This window comes from Castanea sativa, chromosome 2 (genome assembly GCF_040712315.1).
Source record: "Castanea sativa cultivar Marrone di Chiusa Pesio chromosome 2, ASM4071231v1".
Taxonomy (NCBI): Eukaryota; Viridiplantae; Streptophyta; class Magnoliopsida; order Fagales; family Fagaceae; genus Castanea; species Castanea sativa.
Window position 1 is genome coordinate 7,399,515 of NC_134014.1, and position 22,225 is coordinate 7,421,739.

Sequence of the window (22,225 nt, forward strand, 5' to 3'; positions counted from 1 at the left end):
ATTTTTTATGATAGAGATGTGACAGACATTTTTTTATTTTTTATTATAGAGATGTGATAAACATTGGTATGGTATAAAGTAAAATACATAAAGTGAGATAAGATTTTTATTGATAGATAATCTTGCTTGGCCTTACGACGAGTCCATAAAAAGTACATCAACAAAATTATTCATGATACCACAAAAAGTGAATAATAACTCATTTGTCACACTTATAAACCAACTAGCTCTCAAGGATTCACCACACTACAGTTCTTCCTAATCTCTCCCGAAGTTCCTGTAAGCACTTGAATGGCTCCCATCCTCATAATCGATTGAGCAAACTCCGTGAAAAAATTCTGAGAGTTAAGCAGCTCATTGACATTGTAGGTAGCTTCACTGTCGGTTAAAAGTGCAGCATCAGATTGGAAAAGACCTTCGTTTTGCTTCAAGATGTTGAAATAATTGTTGTCAAAGGACAGGGGGCTTCCAGGATCCATTGGCACAATAGTTACGTTGTTTGAGAGGCTTTTGCATTGGGTTTTCAAGAAAGCAGCATAGGTTGAGTTTAGAGAAGGATCTTCATCATTTTTTCCGGTGAAATTGTATAGCCTGTTGCTGAAGAATTTGCAATGCCCAACACCAATTGTATGTCCACCTAACCAAAATTAGTTTATAAATCTTTTGGACATAGCTCAAGATATCATTTTGAAAGAAATAGATTGATACTACTTAAGACTACTAGCAATAGGGCTTAAATTTTACATCTACATTTGTCATATAATTATACTTTGTTAACACAGAATTATTGAAACCATGTTATCATATTACAAGCTTATTATATAAACCTTCCCCCCCCCCCCCCCCTATAGAATCTTTACCTGATAAAACAACAAGATCATGAACTGAGAGGCTTTTGTTAGCAAAAGATTGTTTCAGGGTGGTGAAATTGAAGAATGGTGATGGGATGTTGGCAAGGGCTTCTGACTCACGCGATATGATTCCATCCCTTCTACCGGTAAGTACATCCCAAATTGGCCACTGAAACTGCAGTCATTTCCACAAGCACTTGATTACCTAATGCTAAATTCAGTATGTTATTTTAAAAAGGAGACAGAAAGAGCTTGAGGTATAGCATTTTGCTAGCAAAATTAATTTATAGAAACAAAAAAGGTAGATTTTCCCTTAAAAGATAACATAAATTAGGTGAACTGGTGCAAAACTCGAAAAGCATCCTCTTCATTTGAAATGGATCAGTTTCGTAATTTTAAATAAGAGATTAAATTCTGTAAGGATGTAGTGTAAAACTCATGTTTTACCCCTCCAATCCTAATATGCCACATCATCTTATCATATATTTAAGAATAAGTACAACCACATCCAATCAATTCTAATACCAATATATAAATCCAATCAAATTGAGAATTTATTAAGATGTTATTTGGTGTGGTAGGATGTATTAAATTTTAAGTAATATACTGACAAGGCAATCACTTATTGGATGGTGTAAAACATGGGTTTTACACTCCATCCTTATCAAATTCAGACTCTTTAAATAAACATCAGAAATATATATATATATATATATATATATATGTATGTATGTATGTGTGTGTGTGTATGTATGTAGCGTCATATTATATAAAATTTTAAATGACATGACATTTTATACACTGTTAGATATATTAGAAATAAAATCTTAATTGTGAATTTGGTCAAAAACATCAACTTCACCAGCTTGGCCTAGTTTTTCAAACCAAAGACTTCCCACTTGTGCTACTCTTTTGTTTCCAAGTCACACTATTATTTTCAGTACTTACTTGGTAGGAAACTGAGTCTCTAGCAGCCAAAGCAACGATATCTGCACAAGAAACTACTCCAGGGCAGGTGTTCTCTAGCTCGGTTTTCACCTCATCTATTATGTTGAATCCTGCCAGAGATAGGTTTGGAATTGCTACCTTCTCAGCCAAGTTATTTGGGGTAGAGTCTATCAGTACAGAGGCATCACAACCCTGACACATTATAACCATTCAAGACGTTAGATGTCTGGTAAACATATGACAATGCATGTGTTTCCTAGTTTGACAAATGAATGCTAGCTGTGAATGTAACTAACTTGACCTGTTATGATTTAAAAAAATATCACTTCCACAAAGATTTACTAGTGGCAATACTTTTATTATGTGTCAATTATAAGAAGTCATGTTCATAGTTGTAAAAAATGTTGTATTCTTAGATTTATTGTAATTTTAGGATATGTATCATAAGGAGGGGCATAATTCATGAAAATAGAAAGAAGGGAGAGAGATGAATTACCCTGACGAAACAATCATGAAAATGCATCCTCAGAAACTTGGCAGGCAAAGTTGAATTGCTTGCCACACGGTTCCATATGATTTCCTTCACAATCTCCTCAGCACGGGGACAACTCTCCTCATAAAAATGCATTCTCAACCGTCCATGACAAGCTCCCAGAAGCCCAAACACTGCTATAAAGATAAAGAAGGAACTCAAATTAGTATTCATCTCTCTTTGTTTCTTTGCTCTACTACGTATATACATACTTTTCCAACACAAGCGTTGCATCCTTAAATAGAGGTAATGGTCTTCTTTCTCCGAGTAAATGGTTTCATTTAAGTAAGGTAAAATTAATTTAAATAATGTTCAATCTTTAGTTGATATTGAGACTTGTGATAGGGAGTGGAGAGATTGTTTGACTTGGCTTCCCACTTTTTATATATTTCTTTCTTTGTCTTAGTTAAAATTACCTAACATAGCAAATAAATTATTTAGGGGAACAACGTCAATTGGTTAGGGCAATTTATATATTAATTTCAATTATCAATGTTTTTCATGACTGTCATGAAAAACATGTCACATCCATATACTACTCTCCGCATGTGTCTTTCTCGATTAAAAAGAATCAGCTACTTAAGTCATACCTTTTTTTTTTTTCTTTTTAATTCTTAAAAAAATGGTAAAATGCAAAACTGACTCTCTAATTTTCTTTAGATTTCATTTCAGTCCTCTAACTTTGCTTTTGTTCATTTTAGTCCTCTAACTTTCAAGTTTATTCAATTAAGGTTTTTTTATCAACTTTTGTTATATGTTGTGGTTAATTTTTCAATTTTATAAAATTTTTAAATTAAAAAACATTCAATTAATGATTAAAAAATATTTTCCAATTTTTTTTTCAAAAAATTTTAACAAAAGTTAGTGGAAAGAACTTAATTGAATAAATTTGAAAATTAGAAGACTGAAATGAATAACAGCAAAATTAAAGGACTGAAATGAAATATGAAGAAAGTTAGGGTCAGTTTTGTATTTTAGCAAAAAAAAAAAGTATGACTTAAGCAGCTGATTCTTTTTAATTGAGAAAGACGCATGCGGAGAGTAGGATATAGATGTGGCATGTTTTTCATGACAGTCATGACTTATGACCGATTCTAAAATTTTGAGGACTTGGCTGTTGTTAGCATTACATATGTTCTTACCTACTGTAGTGTAGGTTAGTGTTATGACAGTACAACAAAAAATTGAGGTTATGTTTGGTAACAGTTTTTGTTTTCTATTTTTAAAAGCTTGTTTTTGAGAATATAAAGAAAAAACAATTTTATTGTATTTTTGAAATAAAAAACATGTTTGGTTAGTTAAAATTAAAAAAGATAGTTTTTTTAAGGGAAAAAAAAAGAAAATATTAAAATATGTTGTTACTAGGATTTGAACTCTAATACTAACTCATTAAATAAAACAGATTTATTAAATTAAATGGATTTTTTCATTAACTTTTAAAAATTAGAAACTGAAAACAGCCTTTTGCATGTTTTCAGTTTCTTTCACAAATTAAGTTTTAAGAAAATTTTTGTTTTCTGTCCATTTTGAGTTGTTAAACAAGTTTTTTAATTTTAAAAATAGAAAACTGTTTTTAAAAACAGAAAATAAGGAAAAAAAACATTGAACTAGTCACATGCTGCTTTATTCTTGGAAATAAACACACTAATTTCTTCTGCATGAAATTAACAATCTGGCTGATGGGAGCCGTTTGAACTAATTATTCCTACCAAATGCTGACACAAATTGAAAACAAATTGAATTTAACGCCAATTTAGTCGAATTTGTTGCATCCTCCATCGAGGTTTCTTTGCTAGTTGTGCAAGGGATATCCTACATGCCTTTTCTTTTTTCCATGATGGGAAAAATTACAGAATCTTAGATTAGTGGCTAGTCAAAGACTACTATCTCAAATAAGATATATTGCATTTTTTTTTTATTTGGGTTTTATTAACTGTATATCTTTAGAGCATATATTAATAACTTATTTGATGAAACTTTTTATAAAAAAATGAAAAAATGACTAATTATCTTGATAACTCTTTCATAAAACATTATATATATATATATATATAGAGAGAGAGAGAGAGAGAGAGAGAGAGAGAGAGAGAGAGAGAGATGCTCTTAGAGCACACATTAAGCCGTTTATTTTTAGAAACGTTTTATTAGAAATTAAAAAAATTGTAAAATTTTTTCAATTCTTGATAAATTTTTTTTCAAAAATAGTATATTATTGTATACTTTTAAAGCACAAGTTAGTAAAATTATATATATATACACACACAGCTTCCACGCAAGTACACAATATATCCTCTTTTTCATGACATTGTAGCCATAGTTGTACTTGTATACCTAATATATATATATATATATATATATATATATATATATATATATATATATATATATATATATATACAGACACAGCTTCCGCGCAAGTACACAATATATTCTCTTTTTCATGACATTGTAGTCATAGTTGTACTTGTATACCTAATTATCTGGGTCAGCTCAAATGGAAATTAATGTCAAAGCAGCAGAAGATAACCGAAATGGCACGCTGTTAGACATGCACATCAGAATGTCAACTTCACAAGATGTTTGATGAATATAACTACAGACAAAGAGATAATGTAATTCACGAGCGGAGGATTCCTTGACGACTGATTAATGATGATAACCATCAAGATCATTTGCATTATAAAAAATTGAAAATGTTTGTCAATTTTAACGTAAGATTTTTTTTATTTATTTATAAAATCGCTTTTTTAAAATACTTGTATTATATTATTTATTTTATACTACATTTTATTAAAATATTATTTATCTATCAATTATTTATTACTCTCTCAAAATATCTTTATGTATATGAGTAAAAAATATTAATAAATATATTTACATGTAAATAGTAACGGTGTATATTTACCCGATTATGTAGCAACTACACAAATTTACATAAATTAATATTGGTGATTTTTGGAGTTTGACGAGCAAAATTTACCCTTTATAATATTAGACATTAACAAATATGAGTTCTCTTATGCATATTATGAAACTTTATGACATTCAATTTGACTATTTCTCCGATGATGGTGTCATATTTTTAAGAACTTTTTTGACATAGTAGGAAGCATACAACTTTTCAGATTAAAGCCAATACCTAACCTTGTTGAAAAGCTTTTTAGACGTAGTGTCTATTTGACTAGCTTATTTTTTGTCAATTTATTTTATTATTCAGTTTATTTTTGTTATTATTTATGAATCCTACTACACTTTTTAATATTATTCATGAATCTTACTGTACTATTTCATTTCAACTAACATTTACCTTTATTTACAGTATTTTTATCAAAATATTTTCAATTTCAGCAAAATAAACGGATCCCAAACATATCCCAATTTGCTATCTTTTATGATACATTATTAAATTAATTAGTTGAACAGCTTATGTGGACAATAGACACCTGCAAAAAAAAGGAAGTTATAAAGGGCCAACGATGTAGTGCTGGTCAATGATCATCCAATGATTAAGTCAGGAAATATTATTTTGTATTTATTTTTTTACTTAATGCTCAAGACATGTTCGTGCTTACACGGTTACGCACGCCTCCATGTTTAATAGATTAGCTAAGAATGTGTACTACTACTAACTTTTTGGTGCAATCAAATTGTTTGCTTAAATAAATAAATATTTTTTTTCCTTAAAAAAAATGTCTCTAGGAACTTTGATTATATGTAGTCAAAGGAACATGGAGTTGTTTGCCAAATCCCAAATTTTTTTGGTGTGATGATTTCTGTTATAGAAGAATTTTACAATAATGTCAAAGTCAATGATATTTTATTAAACTATTGATAAAATTAATCATGCTAATTATTAAAGTACACAAAAATAAGACGTGATTCTCAATCCATTGTATTAACCTCAATAATGATCAGTAAATAAGTTAATTTTGCTTTCAAACCTTGTGGAGGTGGAGAACAGCACCAAACAATTTGGCAAGTCAGCATAATCAGTACTTTAGAAAGCAAATATCTATTAACAAGAAAACCTTGTAGATTAAGTGTTTGACACACGTTAGCGACTACATCCAGAGTTCAAAACCCCTCTCTTATTTATCGAATCATAAAAAATAAAAAAATAAAAAGAAACAAATATTACTTTTATAGGAAAAGTTTTCATCTAAACCAGTTTAGAAGAATTTTCTTCCAATCCACTACATGACTGTTAAAAAGACCATATTTATTAGTAGTTTTAGTTACATGACATTTTTAATAAATTATATAACTTGTTTAAATAATACACATGGTCCATGAATAGTCCTTGTAACACCCCATAATTTTGATACCAATTTAATTATTATACGTAAATTATAAAAGAGGCATACAATTAAATAGATTAAATTGACTTGGACCTAAGACATTAAAAATAAGATAAATGCTATGTGATATGAAGCTCAAGTTAGGTAGCATAAGTAAAAATATGGGCCTTGATAACTTTAGCCTTTTACCTTTTAAGTTACACGTATATGTACATAAGAAAGTTCTTTTTTATTTTTAGCTGCAACACACGATTGAGCTTTTTTCTTTTCTCCTTTACGGTTGTGTATCAGTTTTTAGGTATGGTTTGTCTTTCTGAAATTTTAGAAAGTTGAAAGATTTAGAGAGTTAGAATTTTCTACGGCTAATATTTGTCCCCACGCTTATAGGAAGACATGGGTCTGTGCATCTATTCTTTTGGTACCAAGTAAAACAATTGGCTCTGGGTTCATAAAATCCAAACCTATCACTATATTGAATGGAAAGCCGACCATGATGATGACAATATTATAATAGAATTTGTTTATATATATAGTTGACCATGATGATAACAATCACATAATAGGGCTTGTTTATATATAGCCGTATGGTCCTCCATATAGGCTTTGAAATTGATTACGTAAAAGTAGCATGTATAGCCATATGTGGCTTCTACTTTTGATTTGATAGAACTATAATGAGTGACTCTACTTTTGATTAATAGATATAAATATTAGGTTGATAGATAGGTTTATATATCATGTGGCTTCTAAGGAATAGTAGAATATATGATGGCTAGACCTATAGTGAACTGCTAGAGTTTTATAGAGTTGTAATACAATCATGCCTATTAATGGATAGTAAAAATAAGTGGAACAGAACAATTAGATTAAAGTTGAAAGTGAATTGGAGAGTTATGTAAATAAATGTAAAATTTTGGAAATATCAGTGTTGTCTAAGATTATATTGTCTAAGTATGAAAAAAAAGAGAGAAGATTTTAGTGGGAAATTTGTGTATTGATGGACCTATTTTTGGTGTTGCTAGGTTCTAATTCTACTGATTCTTGGTGACTCAAGGGTGATTGATTCCTTTTATTTTTGCAACAAAGAGGTAAGTGGTGTTTACTAATTTTGGGGGGTTTTTCCAACTAGTGTTGATTATTTAACTATTTTATATCAAAGAAATATGTTGATATTCTATATATAAATTGATATTTTATAAATGCTTGATGTGCACATTGAATATTCATTTTATGAAAACTTGTGGGACAACCTAAATTTATTTAAACTTGTATGTGTGAAAATATTTTTATATTTTGAGAATTATGAATGGATTATTTTTGTGAGCATCTTGAATATGTTTTGAAAACTTATGGCAAGTCGTGATTAAAAGCTCAGTATTGTATTTAGTCCTTAGCAAGGGACAATCATACTGCAGCTAGTCTTTAGCAAGGGACGGTCCCAGAAAAGGGGACAGTGCATATTTGATAGCTCCTTAGTAAGGGAGTATACTATTGAGGATCCAAAAAGGAAACTCCTTAGCAAAGGAGTGTACATTTAGGTTCCGAAGGAGCCATCCTTAAGAAAGGGAATGAAAAGGAGGTTCCAGTTCCAGAAAAGGGGACAACACAACCTTGTCAGCGGGGCGTAAACGTTGACTACGAGAAAAGTCTAGGAAATTGTGTATATGATGGTATTGATATAAATATTATGATGGCTCACAATATAAAGATATTTTTCTTATATGAAATATTTGATGATAAAATATTGATGAGGTACAAGTTAAGAATTTGTTATAAGAATTATTTTTTGAAAGGTTGTTCCCACGCCCCAATATTAGTGAATTCCACTTATTGAGTTATCTCACCCCCCTTTATTTCCCCTTATAGATACATTAGAGGGATTATTAGAGTAGAGATTCCTGGAAGTCAACAATTACAAATTATTTTGTGGGACTGAAGATTTTATTATTATTTTTATGGTATTAAACATTGTACAGGAGAATTATTTTGAGGATGTTTTATTTTTGGTGGATTAAAGCTCTGACATTGGTGTTGAGATTTTAGGTTGCTGGTTCCTTTTATTTAATATTTTTATGGATTTTTCAGATTAAATAGACTTTTATTACTTATGATTTTGGGGTGTTACAGTCTTACCTTTATATTGTGTAGGAAGCAAAAATTAAAAACAAAAACTAATTATTGTCAAGTTCAACACTATTACAAATACCCTAGCATTCAAAATTTCACATCCTATAAGAAATTAAGAATGTCTTTCAATTAGCCTAGACCAAAAAGGAGACTTATTGTTATTGAGCAAATAAACAGTTAAACCATACTAGTGAATAATACAGTACCATTCTGGAGATCTAAGGCCGTTTGGTAATGTTGTTCTAGTAATATTGTTTGTATTTTTTGGAAATAAGTGTGAGTGAAAAAGTGTGTGAAAATACATATAATGTTGTTTAAACACTGAAAACTGTTGTTTAAAATACACTATCAAACACTAATTTCTAATTACCTTTAAGCAGAATTCAATTGAACACAGTAATTACAAGGAGACTAACAAATGTGTGCTTTGAAAATGGGATGCCATCAGGAAGATTAGTTTTCATTTTGTTGCTCCAACAGTCAATAGATATATTTTTCTTTGCTTCAATTAGATTTCTAGAATAAGTGTATATGGGTCCACTTAACGGGTGCTCTTAAAGTATTTGGTAATGAACCATTTTAGGAAATTTTAATACCACATTTATGAGAAATTTAAAAAAAGTTGTCAAAATTTTAATTACTTTTTTCTTTTCCCCCATAAAAAGTTTGAAAAAAATATTTTCTAACCCTTAGGACATTAGTTAACTTTTCCTTTTTTTTTTTTTTTTTTTTTTTTTGTGTGCTATCTAGAATATGTATTATTTAATGTACTACTCGAATTTTCCTTTAATAAAACAACCACCTTCCCATAACTAGCTCACTTGGTGAAGGGAATGAACTTAGCCAGATCCCCTAAAAAAAACCAACTATTGAATGCAACGTGGACATAGATGATTATATTAAACAGGGGAAGAGTCGGTCATACTTTTATTTAATTAGGAGGTTGAATTCTGATATTAATATACTGAGTTAAGAAAAATTCAAACCACATAATTATATACATTTACTTGTGTATGCATTAATAAAAAAAAGAATATTAGATTAAGTCATAACTTATTAATGGAACCTCTATTTGGAACCTATTGAAAGCTATTCTCAATAAGTGGATTGATCATTGTTAGTTTTTAGACCCCTTAACACAATACGTTTAACATAATATTAAGCCAAGTTGATTAACAAGTTTGTTAATTAGATCTAGGTTAAACCAATATGTGTAAAACAGATATAATATGAAAAATAAAGAATACACAGATCTAATGACCTAGGAAAATCTAACCGGTAAAAAACCTGGGGAAGATTTAACCTAGCTATCCTGAAGGTAAAAATAGATCAACTATGAAAGAATTGAAGTTTGTACAATAAGACTTAGACCACTAACATCCTATTGCTACCTCTTGTAGAAAACATACTACCATGACCACGTGACAACTCTGAGTCCACGGGCTACTTTTTTCTTTGATCTGCAGCAACTACAAGTTCTCCTATTTGTGACTTTAAGACACCTCTCAAAGGTTTCAGATCTTCTTGAAAGTTCTTTATGCAGCAACTGAAGCAATCATCAAGTTCTTGATGATAGACCAAGAATGTATTGATCCCTTTGGTAAATTAATCAATTAATTAGCCAAGTGAATTAATTAGATTCAATTACATGCAATAAGCGTGGTAGCACAAACAAATCATCAACTAAATTAATATACAGCAGAAAATAAATTTGACACAGGTGATTTGTTTACGAATGGGGAAAATTATTGAGGCAAAACTCCATTGAGTGAATTTAAGGTCACCACTCCCGAGAATCCACTATTATCAAAACAAGCGGTTACAAGTAAAAGGAATCCTAGTACCTAATACCAACCTACAGTTGAACCCTCACCCCAATACACAATTGGACTTGCAATGTAGTGACAATCTCTCCTTTCAATGCAAGGATCTAAATACGTGACTAACCAATAGATGAACGGATCTCAGTACGTGACTAACACACCAACTTGAGAAAGATGTTGGCGCAAAGTTCTTCAGTTCATCTAAACGATAAAGATCAAGAAGCTCCTTCGTTACAAAACCCTTGGCACAAAGACGCAGCAGCTTCTTCAAGAGAAAGATGAACTAGGACAAATTGTCTCCGTTCACAATTTGAGTGAATAATCACTTTGCATCAAGTTGCATCAACTTAGATGACCCTTAAAACAATCCTTATATGTGTCTAGGGTTGTGAGAAAAGAAACCCTACATAAATAACTTGGATATGCGTGAAAAATAGATCTGGAAATCTAAATTTCGTAATTCTCGATAGATACAACTTCTGTTGAGAGCTGTTGAGAATTATACATTAAATCTCGATAGATACATCTGTTGAGCTTTGATGAACAATACTTCTTCACTTGATTCTTGGACAGACTTGCATGGCTTCGATACTAGACTTGAACTCTTGTTCCTTGAAGTATTAAACATATCTTAGATTTATCAAATTACAAGTAAAGTGCATTTTGTCAAATGATTAGCCAATTCTACACGACATATGTTCTAACAAGTTCCACATATGTCCTAACACTTGACGTGAATCTTGATCTTGATAACTCTATGTGTGTGTATGAAGGTAGACACCTCTTAGATCTCACAAAAGATTCAACACACAACTCAACAAAGTTTTTCTTTTTATATTAGGAGTGAAACACTTAACCCTACACGTCATATGGGCTTAGGCTGGTTTGAGAATTCTGCAGAAAATTACTGATGCATGACTTTCAATCGATCTAGTTTTACTTCCGATCGATCTAGTCTAACTTTCGATCCATCGAACCTTGCAGATTTTGAATAGTAATTCCTACAATTACTCGATTCCAACTTTACATCAATCCAAACTTTGAGCAAACCTAAACCTAGACTAAATGTTTTTATCATGGTTTGCCAACATATACAAATTGAAGTTCTAATACATTAGTTCCTAAAGTCTTAGAACCTAACAATCATGTTTACCGCGAAACTAACCAATGTGCTGATGCATTGGCAAGACTTGGATCGGGAATTATCTCCTCTTTTGTATTATTTTTGGAACCACTGCTTGTGGCGGAAAAACTTGTAGCTTTTGATGAAGCTGGTATGTTATGTAACAGACTTATTAATTCCTAATTTATGCATATCCTCAATTTATCCCCCCCTCCCCCCCCCCCCAAAAAAGAACAAATTTTTAAGAGAACTTATTTTTATAAATTATTCATAATGACACAAAAAGTAAAAAAATACAACTTATTTGTCACACTTATAAACCAACTAACTCTCAAGAATTAACCACATTACACTTCTTCCTAATCTCTTCAGAACTTCTTGTGAGCACATCAATGGCTCCCATCCTCTTCATCGATTGACCAAACTCCGTGAAAAAATCTTGAGAGTCAAGCAGCTTATCGACAGTATTGGTAGCTTCATTGTTGGTTAAAAGTGCAGCATCAGATTGGAAAAGACCTTGATTCAGCTTAAAGTTTTTGATGTAGTTGTTGGGAAAGGATAGGGGGCTTCTAGGATCCATTGGTACGATAGTTATGTTGTTTGAGAGGCTTTTGCATTGGGTTTTCAAGAAAGCATCATAGGTCGAGTTTAGAGAAGGATCTGCATCATTTTTCCTGCTGTGAAATTGTATAGCCTTTTGCTGAAGAAATTGCAATGCCCAACACCAATTATAGGTCCACCTAACCAAAACTAATTTGTTAATCATTTGGACACAACTTAAAATATCATTTTGAAAGAGTTAAATTGTTATTACTTGAGACTAGCAATAGGACATAGCTTTTTACATCTACATACACGATATGCTTATGGAAAATACCTCGATTTAGTGAAACAATGTTATCATGTTAGAAGCTTATATAAAGCTTTTCCCCCACATAGAATCTTTACCTGATAAAACAACAAGATCATGAATTGTGAGGCCTTTGTTGGTGAAAGATTGTTTTAGGCTACCGAAATTGAAGAATGGTGATGGGATGTTGGCGAGGGCCTTTGATTATAATGCTAAATTCAAGATGTTGATGAAAAAAAAAAGGGAAACAGAAAGAGCTTGAGGTATTGCATTTTGCTTGTAGAATTGATTTGTAGGAACATTAAAGGTAGTGTTATTTTGGTAATGGTGTGTGTATTTATACTTGAAAGAGTAACATAAACCAAGTGAAGGTGTAGAACTAGGAAAGGAGATAGTTTCATTGTTCAGATTAAATTTTTACGAATCTAAAAGTATATCTAGTGTCACATTATTTAAAATGATAAATAACAGGACATTCTATACGCTGTTATATGTTTGGAAATAAAATCTTAATCATGAAAGGGACTCTTTTCATTTCCATTCCATTTGAAATGGGAAGGAATTTGGTCAAAAACATCAACTTCATTGCCTTGGCATAGTTTTTCAGACCAGACACATCCTGCTAATGCTACTATTTTGTTTCCAAGTCACACTAAAATATTTCCAATACTTACTTGGTAGGAAACTGAGTCTCTAGCAGCCAAAGCCACGATATCTGCACAATAAACTACTCCAGGATAGGTCATCTCTAACTCTGTCTTCACCTCATCTATTACATCGAATCCTCTCAGAGACAGGTTTGGAATTGCTGCCTTCTCAGCCTGGTTATTTGCTGTAGAGTCTAGCAATATAGAGGCATTGCAACCCTGATACATTATAACTATTCAAGACCTTAAATGTCTAGTAAACATAAAATAGTGCATGTGTTTCATGGTTTGAGAAATGAATGCTAGTTATGAACGTTGTTGATATGACCTATGTTATGATTAGGATAATATCACTTCTATTTGAGTCTACCACTAACAATATTTTATTATGTGCCAATCACAACAAGCAATGTCAACAGTTGTAAAAAATATTATATTTCTAAATATTGCAATTTTAGGACATGAATGATAAGGAGGAATGTAATTCATGGAGAGAGATAGAAAGATAAAAGATGTTGATTGTGTGAAAAGAGTTCGTTTGCAAACTCTTCATGCCAAGTTTGAAGTTGCTCACATGAAATATGGTGAAACTATTTTTGATTATTTTTCACTATTACTTGTAATTGTTAATTGTTTGAAAAGTAATGGAGAGAGTATTAAAGATGTTCGTGCGGTGGAGAAAATATTAAGATCTCTTGCAAATAAATTTGTGCATGTCGTGGCGGCTATTGAAGAGTCCAAAGATTTGGAGACTCTCTCAATTGATAAATTAATGGGATCTCTTCAAGTGCTTGAGCAGCATATGGAAAAGAATTCCAGCTCTGTTGTCATTGAGCAAGCATTAGAGTCAAAATTGACTCTAAGAAAGGAGAAGCCTAATGGCTTCCGCAAAGGATATACCAATAGCAACTATGGCAAGGGTCATGAAAGGGAACCATTTTGAGGCAGATCTGCTTGCAGACATGGAGGTAATAGAAATGTCCAATGTTTCAATTGCAACAAATTTGGACACTATGCATCAGACTGTTGGTACAATAAATCTGAGGAGTACAATGAACAATCTAATCTTATTAAGGCATCAAATGTTGAAAAGGAAGAATGTACACTTCTTTTTGCACAAGAGGAGGCAATTAATTCGCAAGAGGTGTGGTATCTTGATTCTGGAGCTAGCAACCACATGAGTGGAAAAAAGGAGCTCTTTGTTGAGCTTGTTGAAGGTATTCAAGGCAATGTCCGTTTGGGAGACTCATCCAAATTTCCCGTAAAAGGTAAAGGAAAAATTAGAATATGTCAAAGGAATGGTGTTTGGCAATTTATCTCCAATGTGTACTATCAGGGGCGACGCCACCTTAAGGCCACGGTGGTCCCAGGACCACCCTGACCTAAATTTTTTTTTATATATATAATAATTTAAAAAATTTTATTTGTCTACCCTTCAAAGAAAAATTTGGGAACACCCTCAGTTTTTTTTTATGCCAATAAAATTAAATTTTGCTTCATAATTTGTTATACATTTAGTGGATGAATGATTGCTTGGTTGTGTACATTAAAAGAGATGTAGCTTGTAGCATTGATAATGAGACTATCATGCAATGATTTCAAAATATGAAAACTCGTAGAAGACAATTGTAAACTTTATTTATTTGCGTGTTTTTTTATTGTTGTTGTTGTCAATATATGAAATTCTCTTTTTATTAGATTATATAATTTATTCTTCTTAAGGAACACCCTGAGAAAAATTCTTAGAACCGCCACTATGTACTATGTGCCCAACATGAAGAGCAATATTCTTAGTCTTGGGCAACTCCTAGAAAAGGGGTATATTATACACATGGAGAAACTCTCTCTTGTTTTGAAGGATGTTGAAGGAAGGCTTGTTGCAAAAGTTCAAATGGGTCACGATCGTATGTTTCCACTCCATCTTACTCAACAATGGAGAAATGTTTCCATGGGCTAGTTAAAAAGGAGTCATGGAAGTAGCATCTTCGCCTTGGGTATCTCAATTTCAGTGGGCTTAAACTATTATCCACATGAAGCATGGTGCACGGATTGCCTAGTATTGAAAAGCCAGAATATGTATGCGAGATATGCACTCTTGGCAAGCAACAAAGAAGTCCTTTTCCAAGTGGGAGATCATGGGGAGCACCTAACCCATTCGAGCTGGTGCACATGGATATTTGTGATCCATTTGATCCAATTTCTGTTGGAGGTAACAAATATTTCATCTCCTTTATTGATGATTTCAGCAGAAAATTATGGGTTTATCTTATCAAAGAAAAATCTGCAGCTTTCACCATATTCAAAAGTTTCAAGGCACATGTTGAAGTGGAAAGTGGTTGTAAGATCAGAATACTTAGATCTGACAGAGGTGGTGAGTACACCTCAAATGAATTTTGAGATTATTGCAGCAAAAATGGCATCAAGCAATAGTTTACAACTGCATACACACTGCAGCAAAATGGCATTGTAGAGAGGAAAAACCGAATGATCCTTGATATGATAAGGACCATGCTCAAAGAAAAATGTTTGCCAAAGAATTTTTGGGCAGAAGCAGTGGCATGTACAGCCTATTTACTCAATCGATGCCCTTCAAAAAGTGTTGAGAATACGACACCACAAGAGGTGTGGAGTGGCTACAAATCAAGTGTGTCACACTTAAGAATTTTTGGGTGTATTGCATATGCTCAAGTGCCTGAGACTAAGAGAAAGAAGTTGGATGATCGTGGGGAGAAGTGCATCTTCATTGGGTATAGTGAGGAGTCAAAAGCTTACAAACTCTACAATCCACTTACCAAAAAAGTAGTGGTGAGTAGAGATGTCATTTCAGTGAAGAAGAGTCATAGGGATGGAATGATGACATCACAAGTAAAGAGATGCCACTTGAGTTAGAAGGGCAAGAAGAAGATGTGGATTATGAAGGTTCAGAGGGACCTTTCTCAACACCCCACCACTATGCATCATCAACAGGCACTTCATCAATCTGAAGCCCAGGTAGCATTTCTCCATCTCCAACACCAATCAAAATGAAAGGCCTAGAAGGTATCTATGCACAAACTGAAGAGACAATTTGTATGTGGACCATGAGCCTTTTACTTTCAAAGAAGCTGTGAAAGAGAATTGTTGGAGGAATGCCATGCAAGAAGAAATTTATGCCATTGAGAAAAACAACACATGGACTTCCTCCAGGTCAAAGAACCATTGGTGTCAAATGGGTGTATAAGATTAAGCACACAACTGATGGGAGAATTGAGCGCTATAAGGCAAGACTTGTAGCTAAAGGTTACAAGAAATATTATGGGGTAGACTATGAAGAAGTCTTTGCTCTAGTAGCAACACTTGACACGGAGATGATGTTGATTTCTCTTGCAGCACATCATAGTTGGAAAGTATACCAACTAGATGTCAAATTGGCATTCTTAAATGGCATACTTGAAGAAGAGGTGTATGTAGAGCTGCCTGAAGGTTTTGTGGTTGAAGGAGAAGAAGACAAGTTGTATCGTTTGAAGAAAGCTTTATATGGGCTAAAGTAAGCTCCTCGAGATTGGAATTCTCGTATTGACAGCTATTTTCAAGAAAGTGGTTTTGTCAAGTGTCCTTATGAGCATGCAGTCTACATCAAGAAGAATGCCCATGGTGAAATTCTTTTAACTTGCCTTTATGTTGATGATTGGTTATTCACATGAAACAGTCAACAAATGTTCCATGAGTTTAAACAAGCTATGTTTAAGGAATTCGAGATGATCGACTTTGGACTTATGTCATTTTTCCTTGGGATTAAGGTACGATAGCAACCAGATGACATTTCCATATGTCAAAAAAAAAAATGTGCAAAGGAATTACTTGACAAATTTAATATGAAAAATTGCAATGCTATCAATACACCTATTGCAGTGGATCTAAAATTGACAAGAGAAGGAGAAGGGAAAATTATAGATCCACTTCTATTTAGGAGTTTGATTGGAAGTTTAAGGTACCTCTCAATCACAAGGCCAGACCTTGTTTATAGTGTTGGTCTTTTGAGCACATATATGGAGAAACCAAAGGAATCTCATTGGCTTGGAGCAAAGAGGATCCTAAGATATATAAGAGGTACCATGGATTTTGGTCTTTTATATTCATATAATAATGATGCTGCATTATATGGATATTCAGATAGTGATTAGGGAGGTGATCAAGATGAAAGGAAAAACGCTATTGGATACGTTTTCTATCTTGGATCAATAGCTTTCACTTGGATGTCCAAAAAGCAGAGTATTGTAGCTTTGTCAACATGTGAAGCTGAATATGTGGCAGCATCCTCTTCTGTTTGTGAAGCAATAGGGTTGAAGAATTTATTAAAAGAATTTGATCATCTACAAGAAGAATCCATAATTATTTATGTGGATAACAAGTTTGCCATAGAACTTTGTAAAAATCCAGTTCAACATGGAAAGAACAAAAATATTGACATGAAGTATCATTTCTTGAGAGATTATGTGAAACAGAAAGTTGTGAAGCTCCAGTATTACAATATAGAAGAGCAAGTAGCAGACATTTTTACCAAAACCTTACCAGTTGATAGATTCAGATGATTGAGGACAATGCTTGGTGTGAAAATGTTTTTGGTTTAAGGGGGAGTGTTGGAAGTGGTAAACCAAAAGGTGCCTCTTGATATTTCATAACAGTTTGTGTCTTTTGTTTTTCCATAACTGTTTGTATATATTTTTTTTCATAACTATTTTGTCTATTGTCATTCCATAACGTCTGTGTCTTTGAGTCTTCTACATTCTAGAATTTTCTGTTATGAAACAAAGAGTCATGACAATAATGATAGTTCTTGTAACTTCACCCTATAAAAGGGGATAGATATATGATGTGAAAGTGTGTGAGAGAAAAAGTTGTAGTGAGCTCTCAAGGTAGTAGCCTAATCTTTTTGTTTGTGAGTTTGAAGTAGTTTAATAAAATTTTTCATTCCACTCTTTCTTCTGAGTACTTTGTTGAATTTTAAGTCAAGGCTTTATAAAGCCAACAATATGTACCAAAGCGAGCAAGAAAAATATTAACTTCAGGCCTTTGCTTTTCAATCTAGTGACTGCCAAGTGCCTAGTTTAATTCGTTGTTCACGTCGTTAGTAGCACTATTTATCTGGCACTTTTGCTACACCTCTTGCCATATTCTTTTTGCAAAAGAGCACGAGAAAAATAAAAGGATGGTCTTTGCTTCTAGTTGAGAGCCTTTTTTTTATTTATCTGTTAGTTGTAATTTAATGGCAAGATACTACATAAAAGCATGCTTTGAAATTGCTTGACAAAACCAAATTAACTTGAAACAATTTAGTCCTAATGGCATCTGTAGTTTCTAAACTTGTATAATGGAAGCCAACTCACATATTCCCTTTGAGGTTTTTGACTTTAGGTAACTTGCACTGATAAGAAATAGATGAAGAAAACAGATGCCGGTGATAAGAAACAGAAGAAGAAAACAGATGCAAGTGATTCAAGTCAATTAAACTGAAGTATATGTAAAGGAGTTAGCTTAGGCAGAGAGGCAGAGTAATGAAACAGAGTATTGGAAGAAAACTGATACAGCTTGCTAAACGACTGAGATGGTATACGACTTGTAGTTTAGGCTTAGATTACATGACAGATATATACTTAAACACGTGTAATATTGTGATTGGTTGTACAGTTGGATCCGTATAGTGTGGAGAGTTAGTTAGAGTTAGTTATTCTCTTTCCTGTGTTAGTTTTTAGTATAAATACATTGTCGTACATTCATTTTGATTTATCAATACAATTATAGAAATTCTCTCTTCAATCCTTTCTCTCTAGCTTGTCTTCTCTCTCCCTAGCTCTTTGTTTTTCTTATATGGTATTAGAGCTTTGTATTTCTATCAATGGTGAATCAAGATCAGACTTCGCAAACTTCATCTTCTCCATCCATTGCTCATCGTGAGCTTTCTCCAATGGAGGATCTGAGAAGTCCATTTTTCTTACATCATGGAGAGTCACCAGGTGCAATTCTTGTCACACAACTCTTGACAAAAAACAATTACCCAAATTGGGCAAGGGCTATGAGTATGGCATTGGATTCGAAGAGCAAGCTAGGTTTTGTGAATGACTCTATAACAACTTCCATGGCAATTACTCATCTGGAAAACATTGCTTGGTTAAAGAACAATTCCATGATTTCTTCATGAATATTGAACTTAGTCTCTCCTCACATCTCTAGAAGTGTCATTTACAGAAACACTGCAATGGAGGTTTGGAATTCACTCAGGAATTTTTTCTTGCAAGCCAATGGTCCACGGATTTCACAATTGCAAAAATAGATTTCAACAATCATGCAAGGAGATGCAACAGTGACTACTTTCTTCACTGATCTCCAAGCTTCTTGGGATCAATTGCTTAATCTTAGGCCTTTACCATGTTGTTCTTGTGGTAAATGTGTTTGTGGTGTGAATGACAAGATCACATCTTTTCATCATCAAGATTCTTTGATGCAGTTCTTTAATGGCTTGAATGAAGTTTATTCACAAGTTAGAACTCAGATTTTGATGATGGAACCAAGTCCTTCAATTGACAAAGCTTTCTCTTTAGTGATACAAGAAGAAAGACAGAGGGCTTTGGGTTTCAATGGAGGAGGACCTTCAGTTGATTCAACTGCTCTTGCAGTCAAGACTCAAGGGTTCAATCAGGTTGGGAAGAACACAAAGGGAAAGGGCAGACCTATATGCAGCCATTGTGGCAAAGCTGGTCATTTCATGGAAAAGTGCTACAAGTTGATTGGTTTTCCACCAGGGTTTAAAGAAAAGGGTAAGGCATCTATGGCTAATCAAGTGAGTCTTGATGGTGAGCCTGGTCATTTTGAGGCTGCATCACAATCAGGATCTTTCCCTTTCACAATTGAACAATGCCAGCAGCTGCTATCTTTATTGAGCTCTCATGCATCATCTTCTGCTACCACTGATGCCATTCACTCAGCAAATTCAGCTTTATCAGGTATTTCTTGTGCTTCTTTCTTGGATTCCGCTTGCCTTAGTTTGAAGAATTCAATCTTTACTGAAAATCCTTCAAACAAAATAGCTTACAATGAAGAAACTTGGGTTCTTGATATAGGGGCTATTGACCATTATATTCATTCAATTTCATTGTATACTAAGATCACTAGTTCCATATCTTCTTTTGTGCATTTTCCTAATGGTGAAAAGGTCCTTGCCACACACATAGGCACAGTTCAGGTCACAGCATCTTTAATTCTTGAGGATGTAATTTGTGTTCCTGCATTTTCTTTCAATCTGATTTCAGTGAGCAAATTAACCAAGTCTTTGTCATGTTGCTTGGTTTTCCTCTCAAATTATTGTTTCATACAGGACCTTACTTGCTGGAAAATGATTGGATTGGGAAAGCTTCATAATAATCTATACTTGCTGCAAGCTTCAACAAATTGCAAGTCTATATCCGAACCTTCCACTGTCTTAGAGTCAGTCGTGCAATCTTTTGCTCATTCTGTCTTACATGTTCCTATTGTCACTAAACCTTACTTGTGGCATCTTAGATTAGGACATGTTTCCAATGCAAAACTTCAACATTGTATATCTGATGTACCTTTCTTTCATTCAAATAAAGATTGTGTTGTTTGTCCAATTGCAAAGCATAAAAGATTGCCTTTTCCCAACTCTAATCACTTATCTGATCATGCTTTTGACTTAATTTACTGTGATGTATGGGGACCCTTTGCTAAAGCCACTCATGATGGTTTTAGATTTTTCTTACTATAGTAGATGATGCTACAAGACCTACATGGGGTTTACCTTATGAAATCTAAAACAGAAACTAGGCCTTTGCTGATTTCATTTTACCAAATGATCCTCACTCAATTTCAAACCAATATCAAAGTGATTAGAACTGATAATGCCTAAGAATTTTTCCTAAAAGATTTTTATGCTCAACATGGGATTGTTCATCAACATTCTTGTGTTGCTACTCCACAACAAAATGCTTATAGTGGAAAGAAAGCATCAACATATCCTAAACATTGCAAGGGCATTGAAGTTTCAGTCTAACATACCACTTTGTTATTGGGGGCATTGTGTTTTGTCAGCTGTTTACATAATAAATAGGCTGCCTAGTGTTGTTTTAGACCATAAAACCCCTTTTGTGAAGCTTTAAGGCAAGGTTCCTTCTTATCATCACTTAAGAGTTTTTGGTTGTCTTTGCTTTGCTTCCACACTTGCTCACAATAGGTCTAAGTTCTCCCCTAGATCAATTCCATGTGTTTTTCTTAGTTACCCTTTTGGTGTTAAGGGTTACAAGTTGTTAAACTTGATCACAAAGCAGATTTTCATTTCTAGGGATGTTTCTTTTCATGAAACTGTTTTCCCTTTCATTACTTCTGTCCATTCACCACATAATTCTATTTCTCTTCCTCATATCCGTCCTAATGTGGCTCTTCCACATGATCCCATGTTCTCCGACCCTATTACTCCTTCTTTACATGTTCCATCTTCTATTTCTAGTCCTAATCAGGTGTCTGACACTGCCCTTCCTGTCATATTTGATTTTGACACACCAGAATCCATCCCACCAGATTCTGTAGACAATGGTTCTTTACCAATTCCTGTCATTTCAGATTCTGTCATCCCAGAATCACTTACACCAGGTTCTGTGGAGCATAATTCTTTACCCATTCCTCAAGGGCCTCCTATTTCCTTCCTTAAGAAGATCTTCTCAGCCTACTAAACTCCCTTCCTACTTGCAAGACTACAAGTGCAGCACCATCATGTCTAATGAGCTTTCCCAGTACAATCTAATCAGCAACTCAGGTACTCCCTCAATATCTACCAAATATCCTCTCTCTGATTATCTTAACAATTCACATCTATCTTTTTCCTATGCACATTTTTGTTCTCTTATTACCTCTATTCCTGAACCAAGATTCTATCATGAGGCTGTTAAGGATCCTAAGTGGCAAGAAGCCATGAATGCTGAAATTGATGCCTTAGTTTCCAATAATACATGGACCCTTACTCCTTTACCTTCCAATAA

The 22,225-nt window shown here is 33.3% G+C and overlaps 3 protein-coding genes and 1 pseudogene across 4 annotated transcripts; 2 read left to right on the forward strand and 2 right to left on the reverse strand.

Annotated features, from left to right (window-relative positions):
• Positions 1–72: 72 nt before the first annotated feature.
• On the reverse strand, positions 73–2,599 carry LOC142624623 (peroxidase 24-like). 2 transcript variants are annotated; one of them, XM_075798273.1, is made up of 5 exons: positions 2,544–2,599; positions 2,296–2,468; positions 1,800–1,991; positions 861–1,026; positions 73–637 (listed from the first exon to the last, which is right to left on the reverse strand). In XM_075798273.1, exons 1-5 carry the CDS (start codon positions 2,563–2,565, stop codon positions 231–233), a joined length of 960 nt encoding a protein of 319 aa, XP_075654388.1. In that variant the 5' UTR covers positions 2,566–2,599; the 3' UTR covers positions 73–230. The 2 variants fall into 2 exon arrangements, with proteins under 2 accessions (XP_075654388.1, XP_075654387.1); XM_075798272.1 differs by lacking the exon at positions 2,544–2,599 and having other exon boundaries at positions 2,296–2,528.
• A 9,434-nt stretch (positions 2,600–12,033) lies between these two features.
• On the reverse strand, positions 12,034–13,427 carry LOC142624821 (peroxidase 3-like; annotated as a pseudogene).
• A 259-nt stretch (positions 13,428–13,686) lies between these two features.
• LOC142624822 (uncharacterized) lies at positions 13,687–14,580 on the forward strand. Its single transcript, XM_075798565.1, has 2 exons — positions 13,687–14,119; positions 14,222–14,580. Exons 1-2 carry the CDS (start codon positions 13,687–13,689, stop codon positions 14,578–14,580), a joined length of 792 nt encoding a protein of 263 aa, XP_075654680.1.
• Positions 14,581–19,521: 4,941 nt separating this feature from the next.
• Positions 19,522–21,919, forward strand: LOC142624823 (uncharacterized). The gene is made up of 3 exons (XM_075798567.1): positions 19,522–20,445; positions 20,551–20,781; positions 21,485–21,919. Exons 1-3 carry the CDS (start codon positions 19,522–19,524, stop codon positions 21,917–21,919), a joined length of 1,590 nt encoding a protein of 529 aa, XP_075654682.1.
• The last annotated feature ends 306 nt before the right edge of the window (positions 21,920–22,225 follow it).